Here is a 22,591-nt window from a genome sequence, read left to right on the forward strand (position 1 = left end):
CTTCCGACTTTAGTAAGAATATTTACAAACATTGTTTTCTTCTAGTTTTTTTTTTTTTAGATTTGGTCTCAGGTCAAGAACATTTACACAACTACTACATGTTTCAGTAAAATGTACATGGATTACCTGAAACTTGATTGGTTGGACGTAAAATCCCCCCCACTTCTGGAATGACTCATTTGTGCACCTCCACACCTGAAACTCTCACACAGAAGTATCCTCTATCTTCAAGGTCAGGTGTCCTGTTTTTCTGCTTTCACCCGAGAGAAACTGTCGATGCTTCCCACCCTCTCCTCCTCTTCTACCTACCCTTCACTCTTTGAATCTCCACAGACAACCTCTGGGTCTTAAACAGTCAGGCAAGCATGCTATCATTTTTTCTCTGGGAAAATTAAGAGCCCTTTTAAAGTGGAAAATGGGATGTCTTCCTCTGCATGAAGCACATACAGCTCCAAGGCCGAGGTTTGATGTGCATCTTTGATGAACTGGGAATTCTCCTGAGCATCCGCCGCACAGCTGAGGACTGTGTTTTTGCAAATAGGCTGTCAGAGAGAGCGACTCTGATCTCTCTCTCTGTGAGAGTCAGTAAGCCACACCTGCCAGGAACATTTATCATTTATTTGATCAATCGGATCAAAATAATTGCAATGCCGAGTGAATTTGTGTTGTGACCGCTGGTTTGATGGCGTCGCTGACCGTGCACGACTTGTGCCGCTTGTTTTGAATTGAGGAATCTGAGGCAGCGTATCGGCAAATAGTGTTCTAATTGTAAGCGGATTTGGATGGGAGCTGGTTTGAAGCAGTGAGACGGGAGCTCACCGTGGAGCTCTGGGGGGTGGAGGCTCACTTCCACACACTCTCCCCATTCTCCTCATCACTTACCCTCCTCCCCGCTCGCCGACTCTCCCTTTTCCCTCCTCGTTCCTCTCCTCCGATTGGCCGACGGAGCAGCGAGCCATCTTCCCCCCTTCCCCCTCTCAGCTTCCAGAAGAATCTACGTCACACATCAGAGAGTCCCGACTGTACGACGATCGCTTCTGTACACTGTGACGCGTCCGCAAAGTCGTCCTGGTCGCCTGTTTTTCACCTCTTAAACTCGACGTGGAGGCGGGGGGAGAAGTGACCAGGAATTATTCTGTCCATCTGCCGCCCTTAATACAGTAATAATGACAAGAGGATAATAGTAGATCACTGGAATTGAAGGAGAAAGAGGGGGAGGGATGAGAGGAAATGGAGCAGATGTAGAGAAATGTGATGAGAGGCGAGCTACTCGAGCTTCCCCCAGCAGGAGTGGAGCCGAGACGGGCGGCTGTAGAGAGACTGCGGTACTGTGGGGCAGAAAAAATAATAGAAATGGCACAGGAACCCCCCACCCACACATGCACTCAGTCATGACAGCTAAACGAGGGAAAAGAAAGCCAACATGTCCGCCTGTGTTTACTGTGCGTGCTCCACGACACCATCCTGCCCTCTCCCCTCGGTGTGGGCCTCAGCATTACATAACTCTTTGTTTTCGTGGGGACAGCCGCATGTGTGCGAGTTATTCGTTGCTTCACCGCACACACTCGCGACGGCAGCCAATGAGCGAGGCGCTGCTCTTTATAACTCGTTTAGGCCGCACAAAGATTTTCTTTTTTCTTCTGGCTGCTGGTTTTATAAGCCCTGCCTCCCCGCTGCAGGAACTCAAGCACCATTTTGGCTCGGTGAACATTACGTCCAATCAGCTGATGTTTGGGCTCTGCTCTTGTACAGTGTGTGTACGTTTTAAATGTTTTTGCATCCTGTTTACATTGTAGTTTCCCAGATTATTCTGTTATGTAATGAAATGTGCTTAGTGTACCATAATGCATCTCATCCTGCAGCAGTGATGTGATCCTAAGCTGGTGATCCTGTTTGACTTCGTGTTGACCTCTGACCTTCAGACTACATTAAGCTGCCGTAAATTAGCCTGCAGAGGATTTTACACTTAACAGCTCGGCAATATTTCTTCTTCACAACATACAAAACTGAATTTAGAACTAATATTGGAAGCAACTATTATTCATATTTAAATAAAAACGGAGGGAATTATCACCAGATTTACGAAGCGTTATCGTCGGTTTTACCTCTTTGTCTTGCTGTCCAACTTTAATGAAAATAGCTTTATTTATAATCACACTTTTTATAAGCAGATTTTACAATGAGGTCTACAGACAAGGGACAAACAAGAAAAGACAGAAACCCAGGAAGAACGTTGAACAAACATGATAAAAGATGTTCAGAATAAATTAGCACAACACCAGATAAAATCATACAGTGCCACGTCAAAATAAGGGTAAGAACAAGTGGAATGAAAGACAAATAGAGGGTGAAACCATAAACACAAGGCTTTTAATAGTAAATAAATAGAACAGTTGGACAATATAATAACAACAAGAAAAGCGCCCACCCCCCCACCATATGACATTCTCAGAAATGCAGCATTTGTATATTAGTCATTGATGACCACAAATCACCCCAACATAGAATGTGTACATTTAGTATAGACGTACCCACAAACACAATGACTTTGAACTAAGCACAGGCGTGTGTTCTGCATGTGTACATTATGTATGTAGCGGGCTGAGGGAATTGATGAGACTCAGAAACACCCCCACGTTTTTGTCAGTTGTTGCTTGTATCATTTCCAACAAATAAGCCTTCAGTGGTGGATTTGTAGTAGGATCACAATCATGTGATCATCAGCAGGCAGCTGATGTAGTGTTCACTTGTTGTCATGGTTACAGTGATGCCATATCTCGCAATGATGCAGAAATTTTTGATCAAATCCATGGATCCAGACTATAAGCTGCATCACTGCTAAAATGTAGTCACTTGGTGCTTGTGTAATTTCTGACCTTCACTGAAAATTTCATCCAAATCCATTAGTCTGCTTTTTGAGTAATGTTGCTAACAGACGGACAGACAAACCAACGCCGATCATCACATGTGAAGTAATAGTAAATAACAATAGAAATAGAAGACATTATATAAAAAAAGCTTCAGAAAAGGATACTGATTCAGCAGCTTTGTCTCCTCAGCCAACTTCAGTGTCACTCATCATCTGATCTAGTTTTCTTCACAGAAGTTTACAGAAAGACCTATTTGGGAACTTTAAAAATCATTTTTTCTGCATTTTAGGACCCGTTCCTGTCAGGAAAATAAACCCCCCAAAATGCAGCATCTTCATGCATTCGACATGCTCAGCAACTCTCTTTATTCTAGTTAGTAAATAGCTAATGAATGTATTGGAGTACTTAGTAGCTGAAGAGCTACATGCTTATCCTAGCTGTTGGTAGAGACCAACACAGAGCTAAAAACGAGCACCAAGAGAAAGTGTCTCTCTGTAATCTTTTTTTTTTGGTATTTGGTTGGTTTCAAAGGTGATACATGCCAGTGTTTCCAGCTTCCACTGCTTCTGAGTTGACAAGAAAACAGAAGTTACTGCAGGTCTTAAGCTCTGCCGCTCGGCCGGATAGTTGGACAGAGATGAGATGTGGAGCTCAAGCCAAGCACAGGCCATGGGAAATGGCTGGTCGGCGCTGGGAGAGAGAGTCTCTGTTGCTAAGGGTAACCAAAGCTGGTTGGACACGAACATTCGACTTCAGCAGTTAGTAACTAACAGCTTTGATGGAGCGCTGAGAGGTGATCGTTTCAGGGGCCATAACCTGCCACAAACCATGAATAGTTTAGGTTGATGGGGCTCTTTACAGGACCGTCCTGGTGCAGACAGTTGATGATGCAGCAGCGAGTCCATTATCTGGTGCTTGACCTCTTCATCACTGAAAAGGAAATCTGTGAGCCGACTGTGGGAGAGTTGTGTGTCTCAGTGCCACCCTGAGCTTATTACAGTCAAGAGCAGCCATGTGTTTAGATCAGGAGTGTCAAAGTCATCTTAGTTCAGGTTCATCTCCAGTGATCCAGACCAGTAAAATCACAGCATAAGAACCTATAAAGAACCTCAACTCCTAATGTTTCCTTTGTTTTAGTGCAAAAAAAATACTTTCTGAAAATGTTCACATTTAAGGAATTATCTTTTCACAAAACATCATGAACAACCTGAAATTTCTTACTAAAAATAAATTCAATTTCATCAACATCATGCCTCAGTTTATCATTTATACATTACAACTTCGAGATCACAGAGTTTCCACAAAGACACAAAACATTTAGTCACAGCTATCTGGACTGAATGATGTAGTATTTTACTTCATGATTAAAACAACAGCAATCATACAAAAAAGATAAAACAGCAAAAACAAGACAAAATATTACAAAAATGAGACACAAAATCACAAAAAAATGACAAAAGAGACAAAACGACAAGTGAGACATAAAGGAAACACAAAACGACAAAAAAAAGAAACAAAATGACAAAAAGCATGAGACAAATGACAAAAGTCAGACTAGAAAAAGCCAAAAAAAACAACAAAAACAAGACATTTATAAAATGAGACACAAAATGACCAAAGAACAATGAACAATCTAGTATTTTACTTTATGATCTAAACAACTTGTCATGGTCTAGAAATTATTTTAAATTTATAGTTTTACTAATTTACAATCTGCAGTTCATGTCTTCTCTAATTTTTATACTTTGAGGGCTGGATTGGACCCTCTGGAGGACCGCTTTTGGCCCACGGGCCTCATGTTTGACAGCCCGGGTTTAGACTGACCGCTGCCTTGAATCGAGCTTCGGGCGTATCTGGTGCTTTTATAGAATCTCCTCCTTCGCCTTTCTGGATTTAACTCAACAGTCGTCTTCCAAAAGTGACTTTTTAAAAAAAAAGAAGCTGTGGAGGAAGCGCTCGGCCGCAGCGACGTTCCAGAAAAAACTTTATTCGTATGTTTGAGCTGCATTTTCAGTTGATCTGTTGGTCTGTTTTGTAAAAATGCCAGTTATAATATAAAATCTGAATCAGAAATAGTTTATTGATCCATGAGGAGAACTTACTTCTACGTTTGTACGCCTTAGAAATCGTTGCCTTCAAGTGTGGTGCGCTTTTAATTTATTTACATGCTGCTTATTTTTTTCAATCTGTTATTATACAGTTTTTAGGTTAATTATTATTCATCATTGCATTTGGTTATTGATGCACTGTTAGTTTATGTGTGCCTTGTTTTTAATTATTTTTGATCCATTTGTTCTATTTATTAAGCGGCTTTTACAGTTTTTAATTATTTGCTTATTTATCACAGGTTATTTCTCTATTTAATTATGTATTTATCATTGCATTTGAAGCACTATTAATTTATTTACATGCAGCTTTTTTGTTTATCTGTTATTTTTATTATTCCGTTTTTAGGGTTTTTAATTATTTGCTTAATGCAGGTTAATTTTTTAGTCATTGCATTTGGTTATTGATGCACTATTAATTTATTTACCTATGTTTTTAAACTAATATGTTCTATTTATTTTATCATTTTTAGGTTATTTAATTCATTATTTATATGTTTATTTATCATTGCATTTGATGCACTGTTCATTTATTCATCTGCTGGAAATGGTAATTTTTTTAGGTTATTCAATAATCATTGGTCTATATATGTGTGTGTGTGTGTGTATATATATATATATATATATATATATATATATATATATATATATGGAGAGAGAGAGAGAGAGGTGTAACTGCTGCAGGTGAAACAAAAGTGCATCATCAACAAAAGGACGTACTTATTTTCTACTACTCCAGCAGTAATATTTGGATTCTAGTGTGTGCTCAGCAGCTCTGCTTTTGCCTCATGCCTCCTTCACCTCCCCTCATACCTGCGTTTTCTGCTCTCTTGTTGTCACCTGTCCCCCCACCCCCCACCCCTCCACCTCCGCAGTGCCAGACTCTGCCAAGCCCGACCCCGCCCTTCCTCCTGCCCCCGTCAGCCCCAGCGCCGCCCCGTCTGTACCCCCAAGCAGTGGAAATGGCAAGCGGGCCCCGCCGGGAGGCCAGCCGCAGACAGCCCAGCAGCCCCAGACCCCGGTCCAGCAGCGCTACCCGCCCAGAGAGGTGCCTCCACGCTTCCGCCAGCAGGAGCACAAGCAGCTGCTGAAGAGGGGCCAGCCGCTGCCCGCCGGGACGCTGCCGCTCATCACCACGGGACGCGCCGCCACTAGTGAACCTGCAGCAACAGTAGCCATACACTCCTCTTCCTCCTCTTCCTCCACAGCCAGCCTGCCCACAGGTCAGCCTGGACACTCTCACAGCAAACTCAAACTAAACTTCAGAGAAGATTAGTAATTATGGGAAGTGAAGGTTGCCGTATTTTACTGACAACATATTGAGTATATTTACACTACAGTTCAAGAGTTTGGGGACTCCTAGAAATTAAATTATTTTTTTGAAGCTGTTGTTTTCATTGAAGACAACATTAAATGAATGATCAATCCAGTGTAGACATCGTTAATGTGGTAAATGACTATTGTAGCTGCAAACAGCTGATTTTTAATGGAATATCTCCATAGGGGTACAGAGGAACATTTCCAGCAACCATCACTCCTGTGTTCTAATGCTACATTGTGTTAGCTAATGCTGTTGAAAGACTCATTGATGGTTAGAAAACCCTTGTACAGTTATGTTAGCATATGAATAAAAGTGGGAGATTTCATGGAAAACGTGAAATTATCTGGATGACCCCAAAGTTTTCAATGGTAGTGCAGGTCAATTTTAACTCATTAAGAGCAACTTTAACTAATGCAGAGCAACTTCAATACATTTTAGAGCAACTTTAACAGATATAGAGCAACTTTTAGTCATATAGAGGAACGTTAGCTATAATATCAACTCTAGCTAATATAGAGCAACTTTAACTCACATGGAGCAACTGTAATATAGAAAGTCTGGATGACTTTTCAACAGTAGTGCAGATCAATTTTAACTCATGGAGCAACTTTAAATAATATAGAGCAACTTTAATGATATCAACTTTATTGAATGTAGAGAAACTTCTACTAATACGGAGCAACTTTAACGCATTTTGGGGCAACTTTAATGTCGAGCAGCGTTAATGAATAATACAAACTGTAGCTAATTTAAGGCAACTTTAATTCATGTAAAAGTAAAAGTGAGTTTTCATGGAAAACATGGAATTATCTGTGTGACCCCAAAGTTTTCAACGGTAGTGTGTATCGTGACATGGAATAGACACAGCATAAGCTTACCTTTACTGAGTAAGGCTGTGCATTTTTAGCAATCTTACCAACACTGCAGTACCATTTGTTCATCCCACAGTGGGGAAATGTGCATTCTTACAGCAGCAAATAGGATAGTGCAAACATTTAAGAAATACAATGAAAATAAACCGAAATTATGCATAAAAATTAGTTCAGGTTGTCCAAATTCCTTCTGATGGAAATAGCAATATTGCAATTATTAACCCTCCTGCTGTCTTCATTTACAGGCACCAAAAAATACTGTTTGCTTGTCTGAAAAAATCTAAAAAGTCAGCAGAAAAATTCCCAAATTTCTGAAAATGTTCAAAACCCTCAGGAAGAAAATTCCAATACTTGGTTAAAAGTTTCCCTTAAAATTTTTATTTTAAAAAATCCTCCAATTTTGGCAAGAAAATTCTTGTAAATATTTTCAAAAAATTAGTATAAATCTTCCAATAAGTCCTACAAATATCTAAAGCGATTACATGTATTTCAATCAAACTTGTAATATTTTCTTTAAGAACATTCACAAAAAATCAAATCTGGATTTTAGTTGATTTTTATGTGAATGTTCTTAAAGAAACATTTTTAACATTTCTTTTTTTTTTTTCACCAAAAAATGTTCAAAGATTTCCCAAATATGTTGCAAATGTGGACTTCAGAAGTTTCACTGTAACATTATTTTTTTCCCCCCATATTTTCTAACTTTAAAACGGGTCAGTTTTGGCCAGCAGGACGACACGAGGGTTAATGATGTCACACTGCTTGCACTCCTTCATGAGTAGAAATCCTTGTCGAGAAGTGTTAATATCTGTAAGTAGAACAATAACGGCGTTGCACAGTTTGTGGCATTTCCTCGGTTGAGGATGTTCTGCATCACTGTTTACATTCTGGCTTTTGGGTATCTGTGTTGTTCTTGACCATCGGCTTAAAAATATCCTCATTTGCAACTCCTGTTACTAGAATTTTGGCTTTGATTTGGTGCTAAAATATAAGTTCTCTGCTAAAATATCAGCTGTTGCGTTTATGTCAGTTGTGCCAAGTTGTGGCTCTGTTGTGTCGGCGACCATATCTACTAATTTTTTACGTTTTTTTATGTTGTGCGGTTGCTATAATGCGACATACCTGTAGATCAGCCAAAAGCATCACAGGTGCTGCCTGTTTATTTTCCCTGTGCCTGACTGGGAATTAGGAATGGGATAGAGGAATACAGGGGTAGAGGATAGAGAGTAAACACAGCTGGCAGTCTTTGTGTTTGTGTGTTTTCCTTCCTGCTGCTTTACGTGTGATGATAAACCAGACTCTCGCGTGTTCTTTCCTTTTATTTCCTATTAAAGCACTACCTGCTCTTTGAAGATGTTTTAAGGCACTTTGCACATTTTATTGTCTGAGGAGGAAACTCTGCCGTGAGCCCGTCTGAGCTTTATCTCCATGGCGATGGGAAGTTTATCCTGTCTCTTTCGCCTCCCTCTCATCATCATCATCCTCCCACTCTTCTCTTGGCTTTGCTGACCAGCCCCTTCAGTATTTCCTGTTTCAGGAGGAGGAGCGATAAGGTGGGCCGTCCTCCTCGGTGGGCCTGACCTGGCATGGATAGAAAGACCGAGTGAGAAGGAAAGAAAGAGAGAGAGAGAAGGAAGGAGAGGAGCGTGGCAGAGGTCCAGCTCTGTGGGCTGAAGTGACTCATGGCTTACGGTAAAAGCTGCTGCCTCTCTCCGCCCCTCTCTGGCAGGCCGGCTCGGCTCTGCTTCTGCTCTCTGTGCGTCTTTGAGCTGACTGATTACATTAGGACAGACGGACAGATGGGAGGACCTTCCAGACTGGAGGACAGATAGGAGAGCAGTGGGAGGGTTTTTTTTTCCTCCATGTGCAGACGTATGCTGAACTGTGCAACTCGGGGAGAAAGTTTTGGGATTCTACAGGTGTTGTTTCTGTTTTTACAGAATATGCAGCATTCTTCTTCTTCTTATTATTATTATTTAACTCACATCGGTCGGTGTGCTCTGCTGAGGGAACGATCGTCCCCTTCTCTGCTTTCATGCCTTCCTGATAGAAGCACACTGGCTGCATTCATCGCCTTCCCTTTTCCTCCCGACTCCCCCTCAGCCTCACCCCGTATTTCATTACCTGGTCACATGTGGACTCGCCGACAGACGTGTCCTGTACGTGCACACGTTGTCATGCGTGTAAACACAAACGTTGTTTAGTCCACTCGCAGAGACAGTGTTACTCTGCTGTGAAGCCGTGCAGAAACGGTGTGTTTGATCAAAATTCACACTAAGAGTTGATAGAGATTATTAGTTTAGCTTTATTTTTTATTTCATTCATTTACAAAGAAAAACTATTCAGTAGAATACAAAAACTAAAGCTTTTGTCATTATTTTGTGGGTTCTTATAGTCATTTTTTGGCTTTTTGTAATCATTATGGGACCTTTTCTAGACATTTTACATCTTTTCTTTGTAATTTCATGGCTTCTTGTGGCTTCTTGTCATCATTTTGTGGCATTTCGTAGCCCTTTTGTGCCTTAAATCTTGATGTTATGAAGATCTCTGTTCCTTTTTAAGTTCTCACTTTCTTCTTGCAAATCCATTCTGGACACTGACTGGTAAAATTTCTTTGTGAGCTTTATGCATAATTTGCAGAATAGTAATCTACTATGTCTTGAAATTTCAACAACTAACTCAAGGAATAATGGGTTTGTTGGATCTTTGTTTTTTTGATAGATTATTCTTATGTCTTTTTGCATTTTACATATTTTTATAGTAATTTAATGCCGTTTGTAGTTATTTTGTGACTTTTTGTCATCATTTTGTGTGTTCTTATCGTCATTTTTTTGACTTTGTAGTCATTGTGGGATTTTTCTCAACATCTTGCATCTCTTTATAGTAATTTCATCCTTTTGTAGTCAGTTTTTGGCTTTTTGTAGTCATTTTGAGAATTTTTCTGGACAGTTTGCATCATTTTGTAGTAATTTTATGGCTTTTGTCATCATTTTGTGGCCTTTTGTAGTACTTTTGTGGCTTAAATCTTTGTTTTATGAAGATCTCTTGCTTTTAAGTTTCTTTGTCTTTCTGCAAGTCTGTTCTGGACATTGATAGTTTCTTTGAGCTTTGTGCATAACTTGCAGAATACTATAATCCACTGTGTCTGTTTTAGCTGAAGGAATAATGAGTTTGTTGGATCTCTATATATACTCCCCGAACTTCAACACAATAGGTGAGATATGGAAAAATCTGATAATTTTAGAACGTGTACATAACATCATCCCTTAGTTATGTGACATCCCATATTAAGCAAACAGTCTTACCTCAAATCATTTCTTGGTTTGTGTTTGACAGTAAGGTCCTCCTCTCTCTTGTCGGCTCACATCATTTTTACCGTTTGCTTATCTGAGAATTAGCTAGCAGTCATAATGTGTTGCACTAAAAATTTATAGCTCCCCCTGTTTGCGTCTGTCTAACACCCTTTGTGAAAGCCCATAAAGTACTGATCAAAGCTTTACATGACACCGACAACAACACGTTTGGATGTAAACAGGCCTCGTCAGGAGGGAAGCGGTGCGGCTAATGTGCTAATGGCTCGTACGCGCATGCTAGACTGGATGTGCTCTTTAAGTCTGCTGATGATGCTGTAAAAGAGCCTTGGGAATCCCCTCAAAGAGGGCTGGGATGTCTTGTGATGTGATTAAACATCAGCTCTCTGTTAACCACAACTGTTCAGCTCTCTCTCTCTTTTTTCTGTCTCGTCTCGCTCGCTCTGTGCCCGTGTTCCTCTGACTTTTTCTGGCATGCTCGTTGTTCTCTAGCGCACGTGTTCTCCTCCTCCACCTCCGCTTCAACAAAACCACAGCTCACACATACTCTCATTGGCCCGAGGGCAGCCAGGATTAGTCGGCTGCACACACTATATGTACGTCTGTCAATCTCCCCATTATTATAGCCTTCTCCCAGTGTTGCCTTTTGCTTGGCTAACAATCCCTATCCTGAGGCCCTTTCATGTAGCGGAGGCATGAGAGAGCGAGCTATTTTAAGCCTGGCACGCCGAAGAAAGACCTTGACCTGATTTATCCTTTAGAAGAGGAGGAGAAAGAGGATACTGACGGGCAAACATGACAGCCGGATGTCTCGCTTGTGTACTTTTCGGAAGACACATTTTGTCCCTCTGTTATTTTTTTTCCCTCCCTGAGATAAAATAGTTGTTTTATTACCAGTTCAGCAAATTGTCTGTGCAGCTTCAGCATGCTAGCAACATAGCAGTAAAAAATAAAAAAGCTAGAGTCTTATCTGCTGGTTCTGTCTTTTGCACTTGATCTTAAATCCTGTAAATCTGTTGCAGGGATATTTCTAAGGTCAGAATTCATGCACAGATCTGCATAGAGATCTACAGAAAAAGCCTAGACCAGGAGTGTCAAACTCATTTTAGTTCAGGTCCACATTCAACCCAGTTTGATCTCAAGAGATCCGAACCAGTAAAATCACAGCAGAATAATCTATAAATAACCACAACTCCAAACGTTTCCTTCATTTTTATCCAAAAATGTTCACATTTAAGGAATTATCTTTTTACAAAACATTATGAACAACCTGAAGTTTCTTAAGAAAAATGAATTCTGTTTCAGCAACATTCAGCCTCAGTTTATCATTTCCTCATTACAACTTCCAGCTCACAGTTTATCTGCAAAGACACAAAACATTTAGTCACATTAATGTGGAACTGGATGACGTAGTATTTTACTTTATGATCAAAACGACCAAAGTCAGACAGAAAAATACAAAAACAAGACAAACTGAGACACAAAAAGACAAAAAATGAGACAAATGATATGAAACAAAACAAAAAAGAGCCAAAAAATTAAACAAAAGTTACAAAGTGACAGAAAAACACAAAATATTTCAAAAACGATACTCAGAATGCCAAAAAATGAGACAAATGGCACGAAACAAAACAAAAAAAGAGACAAAAAATTTGACAAAAAATTAGAAAGTGTCAAAAAATGAACAATAATGACAAAAACAAGAAATGAAATGACAAAAAATAGACAACCCAAGCGAGACAATAAGGAAACAGAAAATGACAAAGATGAGAAGCAAAATAATTAATAAGGCAAAATACAAAAAAAACAACCAAAAAACAGACAAAATATTATGAAAATAAGAAACAAAAGAACAATGAACAAGCAATTTGTCATGGTCTCGAAATTATTTTAAATTTACAGTTTAACAAATGTACAATCTGCAGTTAATGTCTTCTCTGTAATTTTACACTTTACAAAGTCGTCAGGACGGATTGGACCCTCTGCAGGGCCGGCTTTGGCCCGCGGGCCGCATGTTTGACACCCCTGGTCTAGTATCTGTAGGGTTCTATCTTGTTGAAGTACATGTGGATGTTTGAAAACGCGTGTGGAGGTACTTTTTCTGTCCAGCTTATGACACGCTGGAACAGTAATACTGTGTTATTCCAAATGTGTTTCTGGTTTGTGTTTGCCAACTCTAATGATAACTGGATTGTTCAACGCTTTCATTCAGCAGCGAGGATGAATCATCTTCAGTCGATGCTTTTTTTAAAGATAATTTCACTTCCTGTAGCATGTATTCTGCAAAAACACATCATTTAATTTGCTCAAAGTCCAAAGTATTGCGTTCTAATAATTCTTCAAAACAGAAGTTAAAAAGGCTTCAGTTTACTGTTTATGTGGCAAAAAAGCATTAAATCTGCACATCTGAAACTGAGAAGATCAATCGGTTGCCACAGAATGTTCTGATAAAGTGGATTTAGCGACTTTTCATTTCAGCTCCAGACTCATCTGCTCTGCAGAAGTGACGCGTCTGTCGGTCGCTCTTTAACATGAAATTTATATCAGCCGAGCCGATCTCACTTCAAAACGACGAGCAGCTTCTGAGCTGAGACGTCCCACATCAAAGAGAGCAGCACAAGGACACATTGTGAGCTATGCTTGCATTCCTTCCTGTGACTGCAGAACAACAGAGTACAGAGGAAATATCACCTCTGGTACACCATAGTTAATCACTCAGCTGCTTTACTGGTGAAGCTGAGACTTCATAACAGCGCATTACGGTGCATAAATGTTCTATTTTTAATAAAGCCAAGTAAACAAGTGCTGTAACCATTAGCTGGACTATTTACTTTGCAGATGTGACCCTTGTTTCTCAGTGCATCAAATGAAACCCAGAATGTTTGCCATCATTAAACGTGGAGGTAGCGCGTTCCTGGGAGGTTGTGTTTGTGTGTCTATCAGAGAGCTCGTTCATCTGGCTGGCAGCGTGCATTGTCAGCGCTGTACCATCCAGTCTCTGTGCCCCTCAGGGACTTCATTAAGCCGGGATCAGTGCAGCTGAGGCCCGCACAGCCCGCCTAGATTATTTCCTCCTATTTCTCAACATCCATCTCCGTCTTTCATTTTCCATTTTTGCTGTGTTTTGCCCCTCTCCATCGCTCCCCTCTCCTACCCCCATTTCTGTTTACCTCCATGCACACGCCTTCAGAACATTCCTGCACAGAAAAACACGTTTAGCACAAATATTATCTATGAAATAAATAAATCAGATTGGATGTCGGTAACGCATGAACCTCCAAACTGAGGCTCAAACTGTGATTGTGAGCGCACAAATGTGATGAAATGACAGACAGGCAAAGTGAGCACAAAGAAAAGCATCATTTGCACCGAGAAAGCCACTCCAAAAGGTCCAAAAGTGAAGCATTTGTGACTGCAAACAGAAGCTCGATTGGACCCTGTAATATTAGAATCAAGAGATATGAATCTTTCAGGGGGATGATGATCCAAAGCACAGCAGCTCTCAGCCTCATGGTCCTAAAGCCCAAACAGCACCAATGTGACGCCGTAAAGAAAACTTCCACTGCAGCTTTACATGCTTCATTTGCCTAAATGTTGCAGAGAGGTTCTGCAAAGTAGGAAGAACTACAATCAGATGTCCCGATACTCTAAAACAGGGGTGTCAAACATATGGCCTGCGGGCCAAAACTGGCCCTCCAGAGGGATGCAGTTTGGCCCTGAGGACCGCTTTGTAAAGAGTACAAATGACAGAGAAGACATGAACTGCAGATTGTAAATTAGTTAAACTATAAATTTAAAATCATTTCTGGACCATGACGAGCTGTTTTGATCATAATGTAAAATACTAGATTGTTCATTGTTCTTTGGTCATTTTGTGTCTCATTTTGTTATTTTTGTCTTGTTTTTGTTCTTTTTTGTCTTTTTTGTCTGACTTTGGTCATTTGTCACTTTTTTGTCGTTTTTGTTTGTCTTTTGTCTTTTATTGTCATTTTGTGTTTCGTTGTATTTGTTTTTTGTGTGTCGTTTTTGTCGTTTTGTGTTTCCTTTTTGTCTCATTTGTGTTTTTTGTCGCTTTGTACCTTTTGTCTAATTTTTGGCTCTTTTTTTTGTTTCATGTCGTTTATCTCATTTTTTGTCATTTTGCATCTCGTTTTTCTAACATTTTGTCTTGTTTTTGTCTGACCTCTGTGGTTTTGATCATAAAGTAAAATACTCCATCATTCAGTTCCAGATAGCTGTGACTAAATGTTTTGCATCTTTGGAGAAACTCTGTGATCTGGAAGTTGTAATGTGTAAATGATAAACTGAGGCGTAATGTTGATGAATTTATTTTTCTTCAGAAACTTCAGGTTGTTCGTAATGTTTTGTAGATTTTTCCTTAAATGTGAACATTTTCAAAATGCACTTTTTTCGCATTAAAACAAAGGAAACATCAGGAGTTGATGTTATTTATAGGTTATTATGATGTGGTTTTACTGTTCTGGATCATTGAGATCAAACTGGGCTGAATGTGGACCTGAACTGGAATCAGTTTGACAGCCCTGCTTTCAAATAAATACCGTTTCACATCCAATACAGCGAACATCATACGTTTTTAAGTGTCGGAATACTTTCTTGTTATGAATATTGTTAGAAGTGTAAAGGAAAGCACGGCAGGAAGGGTTGATCTTCACTTTCAGGAAGTGCTCGTGTGCATGCAAACACTGAACTGTGTGTACGTTAACACACAAAGCGGCCGTGACCTCACCGTGTGTTCGGTCCTCACAGCGGAGAGGCTGAGGGGGCTGAACCTCGGCCATAAAGGGACTCTGTTCTCCACCAAACATTGACTTATTGTGTTGTTGTGTGGGCGCTGGGATCATTTGTAAACAATAGCCGCCTTGATCCTGCTGCTCTCTCTTTCTTTTGCCAAGCTCCGTGCCCTTCGTCTCCTCTTCCCTCCATGCCTTCTGTCTCATGGATATCTTCCTCTGTTATTGCTCCGTGTCTCGTGTAGCTCCAGATTACCGGTCAATTCGAGCAGATCTGCACAACTTTGCTCATTTCATGTGCTGGCCCCGTGTCCAGAAAGCTTCCTTCCCCCTTGAAGTGGCAGTTTTTGGTCCCGAGCTTGCTGCTTCGGATCGCTGCGTTTCCGACTTGTAGTCTTGAATTCAGACAAAAACAGACGTGTGTCGTCATCTGTGATCCGATCATATGCCTGTTCATACATAAACATGTGCATATGTGTGAGAAAATGTGCGATTCCAGCACTGGAGGGGGGTGCAGCAGGCTTTTGTGAGGTTTCTCATGCTCTCTCTTGCCTGCTGCTGCTATTCAAGAGGCTTTCCATTGTGGGCGGCAGTGCTAATTGCAGATGGAGCTAAATATTTAGTGACAGTTTTGAAAGGTTGAAAGATGTGAGGGTTGAGTGGGTGAGTGGGGGCTGGAAGAGTCCCCCCCTTTGTTTTGTTTTACCTCATGCCTTTGAGTGCATAATGAAAGTCTCTCCAACACTCCCATCCCCTCCCCCAGCCAGCCTTGTTTCGGTGCTTTTCCAGAGAGGGAGAATATCCTCCGTCAGGATAGGAATAGAGCACGATATAAATAAAGCCAGAGGGAGGCAATAGATAGAAGAGGAGAGACCCAGCCAAAGCAGTGTTGGTGGGAGGGACGGAGCATGAGGGGTGAGGAAGGAAGGGAGGGGAGAGGAGGGGAGGTTGTCTCATGCCGCGCAAGAGCTGTGCAACTTCTTGGCAGCGTTTCAGAAATGAGCCTCAGAAGCTTGGCGAGCCGAGCAGACATATTGAGACAAGGATGGTCGCTGCGTTGCACAAAAGCTAGCTCTTTACAGGATGGTTGGGAGGCACCTCTCCACAGGTATTTCATTACCGTGTTGCACATCTCGCTCTCTTTTTTCCATCTGCCTGCTTTTCTCTGCCTCTTCTGCGTCTGTTTTGGCTGCTTGTGTTTGCGCACCGTGGCACTTTTAAACATTAAAGCTGCAGCGACGGCGCATCGTGGTCGCCGTGGCGTTGAGTTCTTATGCCGTGTGTTTATGATTGCGTTAGAGGCGAGCGTGCTGTAGAAGCAGATGCAGACAGTAGATCAGTGCCTTTTTGGCTCTGGTTCAGGACTGAGAAAATGGCGGTCCGCACTTCTCAGTGGAGTGACGCTTCAGAACGACAGCGCTGTGTGTCAGAAACACAGTGCCCTCTTTTTTCCCCTCCTGCTCTCTCTCACTGCAGCCACTCTCCCTCTCCTTTCCTTTACTTGCAGGCATTGAAGTGAGCTTGAAAACAGGGGGTGGTACACAAACGCTGTCACTTCCCTCCTGTGGTTGTGACACAGTCTGAGTATTTGCATACAAACTATGCATGCATGTGAGGGCGCATGTAAACAACAGCAGCAGAAATAAGATGTGGAGGCGGCGCCAGGTTGATCAGTGCAAGAGTCATGATCTGCATTTGGACTTGTTTGTACCAGCACCACGCATATACAGGCTGGACCTCCAGGGATGCTGTTGAACTCACTCTAAGAGGAAAAAGCCGAAGCATTACTTTGGGTTGTCGGGGCAGTTATTAAGGCAGATGGAGGCTGGCATGTTGGTGAAGGGACAAGTAGAGGTCATAACTGTGGTGGTAAAGAGGTCAGCAGTTAAAGATGACTCAGCTGCATCATCTCTGCAACAGATTACATTCTCTAATTTGGTTCCCAGATATGACAGTTCACATCGGGATGACCTGTTAGGAGCTTTTATACTTCCTACTTTTATAGATAAAATACTATGGAAATCTGTGAGATAAATAGGGGTTTGTTGTATTGATTTTACTGAAAACTACGAGCCCATTTCTAATATTATCTACAGTGATGACTGCAAAATAGTTTTATTGATAAATTCCCTCACCACATTGATAACTACAAAGCTTTGAAGCAAAGATTTTTCAGCAGTTTCACCAATATTTGGTTTTGAGAATTGAAATGTAGCCAAACAACATTTGAGGCAAAGTCAGAGAATAAAAATAGGAGCAAGCTGAACACATCCGCTGTCTCTCAATTCAATTTTTGTCAGATACTTTTAAGTGCAGATGCTGAAACAGTGTTTTAAAGTATATAAACAATGACCTGTGAAAATGTTTCGATATATAGTGCATGAATGTTTCCTTCCTTTGCCCTCATGTTAGTCACTCTCCTCTGTTTGCATTTTCAGTGTGGGTGGTACTTATTTTCATTAATAAAGCATCTTGTGAAGTGTATGTACACATAAGGAGACACCTTACATGTTGCCATGGTATTTCAACCTTACTAAGCTTATGTGGGCGTGATGACGTACGCAAGTTATGCCTCTCTGCTCTCATCCTCTTGCTCATTCTCATGGCCTGTTTTCTTTTTTTTTATTTTTCTGTCCTCCCATACAGAACTGCCCCCACAGAGTGGCCAGGGAGCCCAGTATGATAATCCCCTCTGGGGACACCTGCCAGCCAACAGGAGTGCCACAAATGCTGCATCTGCCCCCAATCTCAGTGGCTGGGATCAACTGATCATTGACCAGAAGGACACAGAGGCTTGGCCTTCCATTACCCTCAGCCAGAGCCAGGCCCCTCCAGGAGGATGCCCTTTGGACACTGATCCTGGTCACTTGACCAGTAGCAGCAGCAGCAGTAGTACTAGCAGTAGTTGTAGTACAGTGAGTATGGCCACGGGAGCCAATAGCCAGACAGGCCACTTCCCTGCCAATCACCTTAGCAGCAAAGCCAACAGTGGGCCCAGCCCTGCCAATCATACTGGAACCAGCATGCTCTCTAGCCAGGTTGCAACCAATCGCAGCTGGGGCACTGGGCCTGGACCCTCCCATTGCACCCCTCAGTCCTCAGTGGGGAGTGAAGGGAAGGGTGACAGCCCAGTGGGAGGAGGAGGAAGCAGCAGGGGATGGGGTTCTTCTTCATCATCCTCCACCACCAACTTTAACTTGAACCTAAACCCTAATGCCAACCCGTCTGCCTGGCCCATGTTGGGGCATGACGGGGGTGGCACAGGGGGAGGCAGCTCAGGGGGAGCCAACACCATTTCACCTCCTCAACCTTCACCTAACCTCTGTAATCCACCTGGCCCCCCACCAGCCAAGACCAGCACCTGTACCGGAGCCAACACTAACAGCAACTCCTCGGGGATTGGCAGCGCCTGGGGTACCATAATGGCTTCTGATGCATCAGAGCCCCACCCCTCCCCGTCCACGAATGTGTCTTTCAGTTCAGAACCTCAGAACCTTAAAACTGATGGACCAAATCACACTAATAAGCAGGAACCCCCCAGTCCTATTCGCAACCTGCCTGGCTGGGGTAGTGCACCTGTAGGCTTGGGTTCCATGGGTCAGCCTCCAGCAGGGGGCTCACAGGTCAATGGGGAAGATGGTAACTCGGTGTGGGGCAACAGTGGCAACTCAAAAGCAACTCCTTCTAAGGAGGCACCTGGCTGGGACTCTGGCTGGGGCCATGGAGGAGGTGGAGCAGGGAATTCTGGAGGTTGGGGTGAACAGTCTGGTGGGGACTGGGGTAAGCAGCACACTGAAGAGGCCCAGGGAGGCTGGGACGCACCCAGCTCTCCTCCCCAGGATTCACAGGCTAGTCCTTGGGGCAGAGCTGTGAGCACAGCGGGTGCTAGTGAAGGGAGCAGTGACAGCATGGAAGGACATCCCCGGCAGAGAGACCACTCATCCAGAGATAATCCAGCTCCTCTGCTGCCTGCCCAGGATCTGGACCCCAGGGTGCTGTGCAACACTGGCTGGGGACAGACCCCCGTTCGCCAGCACACCTCCTGGGACATGGACAATACTAAACGCAAGAATGATGCAGGCAATGAATCATGGGGCTCCAGCCCAACTACTCCAAGCGATGCCCAGGGGCCCTCCAACACGGGCCCCTCTCAGAGGACTGACTCTGGGAGCAAAAATGATGTGCCTGGTTCTCAGGGAGCTTCTGGTTGGGGTGGAAGCATAGCTGCTACCAACCAGCCCAGCTCTGGTTGGGGAGAGCCGCCCAACAACGTTAAGCCCCCAGGAGGCCCTGGTGGCTGGGGGAACCCTCCAGCAGGGGGCCCCAACTCCAACATACCCAAGAATGGGGGTCAGTCGTGGGGAGAGGAGAAGTCGACTGGGTGGGAAGATTCTCACGTCAAGTCAACATCCCAGGGCTGGGGAGAGCAACCCAAAGCATCCCACAACTGGGGCAACAGTGGAGGGAGCAAAAATGCAGGAGACTGGGGAGAACCAGAGGAGAGCAAAAAGAGTCCCACTAATCCTGGCTGGGAGGGAGAAGCAGGAGGCTGGAAGGAAAACCCCCGAGGCTGGGGAATGTCTTCTTCTTCAGGACCTGGGATATCTGGATCTGGAGGAAATGGAGGCTGGGGAGAGTCGGTCCCCCAGCGTTCCAGTGGCCCTCCTCAGGGCTGGGGCGGGAAGCCTCAGGATGGGCCCAGTGGTAATAGTGGAGGAGGGGGCATGGGCTCTTGGAGTGGCTCAGGCTCAGTGAAGCAGGGTGCAGGCTGGGGTGGTGGGAAGCAGGACTCCTCTGCTGAGCCTACAGGCTGGGAGGAACCCTCCCCTCCTTCAATCCGACGTAAGATGGAGATAGATGATGGGACCTCCGCCTGGGGTGACCCTGGTGCCTACAGCAAGGCAGTCAATCTGTGGGACAGGAACAATCCCGGAATGTCCCAGACTAAAGTCACCACTGGAGGCAATAATCCGCCAGGTTCCAACAACAACCATCCCCACTCTCACAATCACCCTTATCATGGGCCGCCTGCACCTTTACAGAACCATAGCCAAAACAGCCCAAACCCAGGCCCCCCAGTGGGCCTATGGATCCTACTGTGCAACATCAGTCTGGGCCAACTCACAGCAGAGGTCCCCTGATAGCTCAAGGTAAGATGAGACTCTGTTCTGCATCGTGTTATGGTGCCACATAGCCAAGTTAGTCTTCTGTTTCTAATATACACACAATGTACTGCTGTCAACATTCAGATTTCAGAGGTGATTTGATTTCAGTTCTCATCAGATGTAACTCAGGGTGAATTGTAGGTTTCTTCTCTTTCCTTTACCCTGTTTAAAGGTGTCAGACAGGAAAGCTGGTTAGGTAGTTAGCGCGGCACGCCATTAAGCTCCAAGCTGTTGATCCACTTAAAGGTAAAATCTTGACCTAATTTGCACTCTTTGGATTTACATCTAATCAGCGGCCTAAATCAGTGCCAGCCCTGTCCCTCCATGAGGCTCCTCACATTTCACAACACTGGGCTCCACTCTGCGGGTAACCCTGGCAACCTCACACGGGGGCCCAAAGGAAGCACAAGAATGCTGTTTACAAAGTGCCTCGTGAAAATACTGATTCACCACAAACTGTTTGAGACGGATCGGAAGTGTGTGATTATATGGGAGCCACCATCTGTCAGTAGTTGAAGGGAGGAGGTGGAGCAGCCCCTCTGCTCTGAGAGGAGGCAGATGCCCCCTGCTGTCCCTCACTTGACCCTGCATGGTGATTCCATGTTGGATAAAACTCGACAGCAATCGACCATATAGTGGGGTAGTTACAAATGAGAACAACTCATCTATAAATTGAAGAGGAAAGAAGAAAGTTTATGCCTTTTCAGATCAGTGTAGCTCTCGGTCCAGTCACAGCAGAAGGCTGAGTGTTAACTATAATTTTGGAGCAGCCTTTAGGACTTGACCTTTCCCTGGAGGGAGAGCTAAGCTGAGCCTGGCGCTGCTGCAGGCCTAAAGACAGCACTGTGGCTGCCGTGCCAAAAAGGACTGGGAGGTGCCAAATCTTAAATGGGCATCTCCTCCCTCCATCTACCGTCCTGCTAAGCCAAGTCCAGGTTTCTGCCTCCCTGCATGGCTGGCACTTTGCACTCCAAAGCAGGAGGATAAACGGGGTGATGGTGACCACCAGAGGCTCTCTTATGTCTGTGTCAACAAATACAAGATGAAAAAAGAGAATTGAAACTTGAATCTAAATTTTTGAACATGTAGGACACAAAAATACGTGTTAGATTTTGTGTGACTCTATCTGTGCACAGAAAATGTACATTTAAGCAAAGTAACACATAGCAATGAAAAACAAGGCGAAAAGAAGAACGAGCTGTGGTGAGATAAGGATCGAGATGATTTATTCTTGAATTATTAACTCTTATATTAGCACATAATTATACTAACATAGACCACAATTGACAGCCTCAAGATCGGATTGTAAATTTCCAAAATGTGGTTAATGTTTGGCTTTTCTTGGGTGTTGTGATATTTTTGTGCAGATGCAAACATTTATCAGCTAAAAAAATACGACAAGTTGTGTCTGTTAGTATAGTACATGAAAATATCCAAATACAGAATGAAATGAGACAAAAAGCTGCATTTTAATTGCCTCTGCAGCTTGTTTTTTTGCTGCTTTATGTGCAGTGGAGTGTTTCTGACAGGCTGCTGTCCTCCTGTGTTGTCCAGGTTGGGGAGAGCTGCCCAGCTCCCACACAAAATCAGAGAGCTCCTGGGGGGAACCTGCACCGTCTCCGGTCAGCGTGGATAATGGGACGTCTGCCTGGGGCAAACCTAGCGGGAGCTGTGGGGGATGGGGAGAAAACAACCCGGACAACTATGGAAGGGGCAACCCAGCAATGACGTCTGCACCTTGCAAACCTGGTGAGTAGCTTCATCCTGCGTACCTAACGCTGTGCAAACCTTTGAGGAACGATCGTGCCGCGTTCGTGAGTGAAGTTCAGGAATGCTCTGCTGATGAGTCAAGTCAAGGACATCAATATGGCATAAGGGACTGAAGAGCACTGGCAGGTTTTACACATAACTCTACACTGACCCCTAGTGGCTGCATTATTTTAGAGTAGTCAGGTTACTGTGGTGTTTGCAATATCATACTGTTTTTTATTTAATTCATGTATTCGGTTACTTATTGTGCCACACTTCGATCTCCTCAGTTTTATTTTCCTTACCAGGCAACACATTTAGCACAACGCGTTCAAGTCTGGCAGAAGGAACTGTTGAAGAAAAATGCTGCATGTCATAAAACAAATTGTCTTAAAATGCTCGAACTTAATGCTTTTGATTAGATTCAACTTTGCTGTTATTGGATTG

The 22,591-nt window shown here is 43.2% G+C and overlaps 1 protein-coding gene across 1 annotated transcript in view; it reads left to right on the plus strand.

Annotated features, from left to right (window-relative positions):
- The window catches only part of LOC110956030 (trinucleotide repeat-containing gene 6C protein-like), a 69,204-nt gene that overhangs the window by 23,725 nt on the left and 22,888 nt on the right, over positions 1-22,591 (plus strand). The window contains 4 exon segments of the mRNA XM_051941042.1: positions 5,851-6,198; positions 17,877-20,300; positions 20,303-20,380; positions 21,950-22,144. Coding sequence (XP_051797002.1) covers positions 5,851-6,198; positions 17,877-20,300; positions 20,303-20,380; positions 21,950-22,144 — 3,045 coding nt within the window.

This window comes from Acanthochromis polyacanthus, chromosome 21, assembly GCF_021347895.1.
Source record: "Acanthochromis polyacanthus isolate Apoly-LR-REF ecotype Palm Island chromosome 21, KAUST_Apoly_ChrSc, whole genome shotgun sequence".
Taxonomy (NCBI): domain Eukaryota; kingdom Metazoa; phylum Chordata; class Actinopteri; family Pomacentridae; genus Acanthochromis; species Acanthochromis polyacanthus.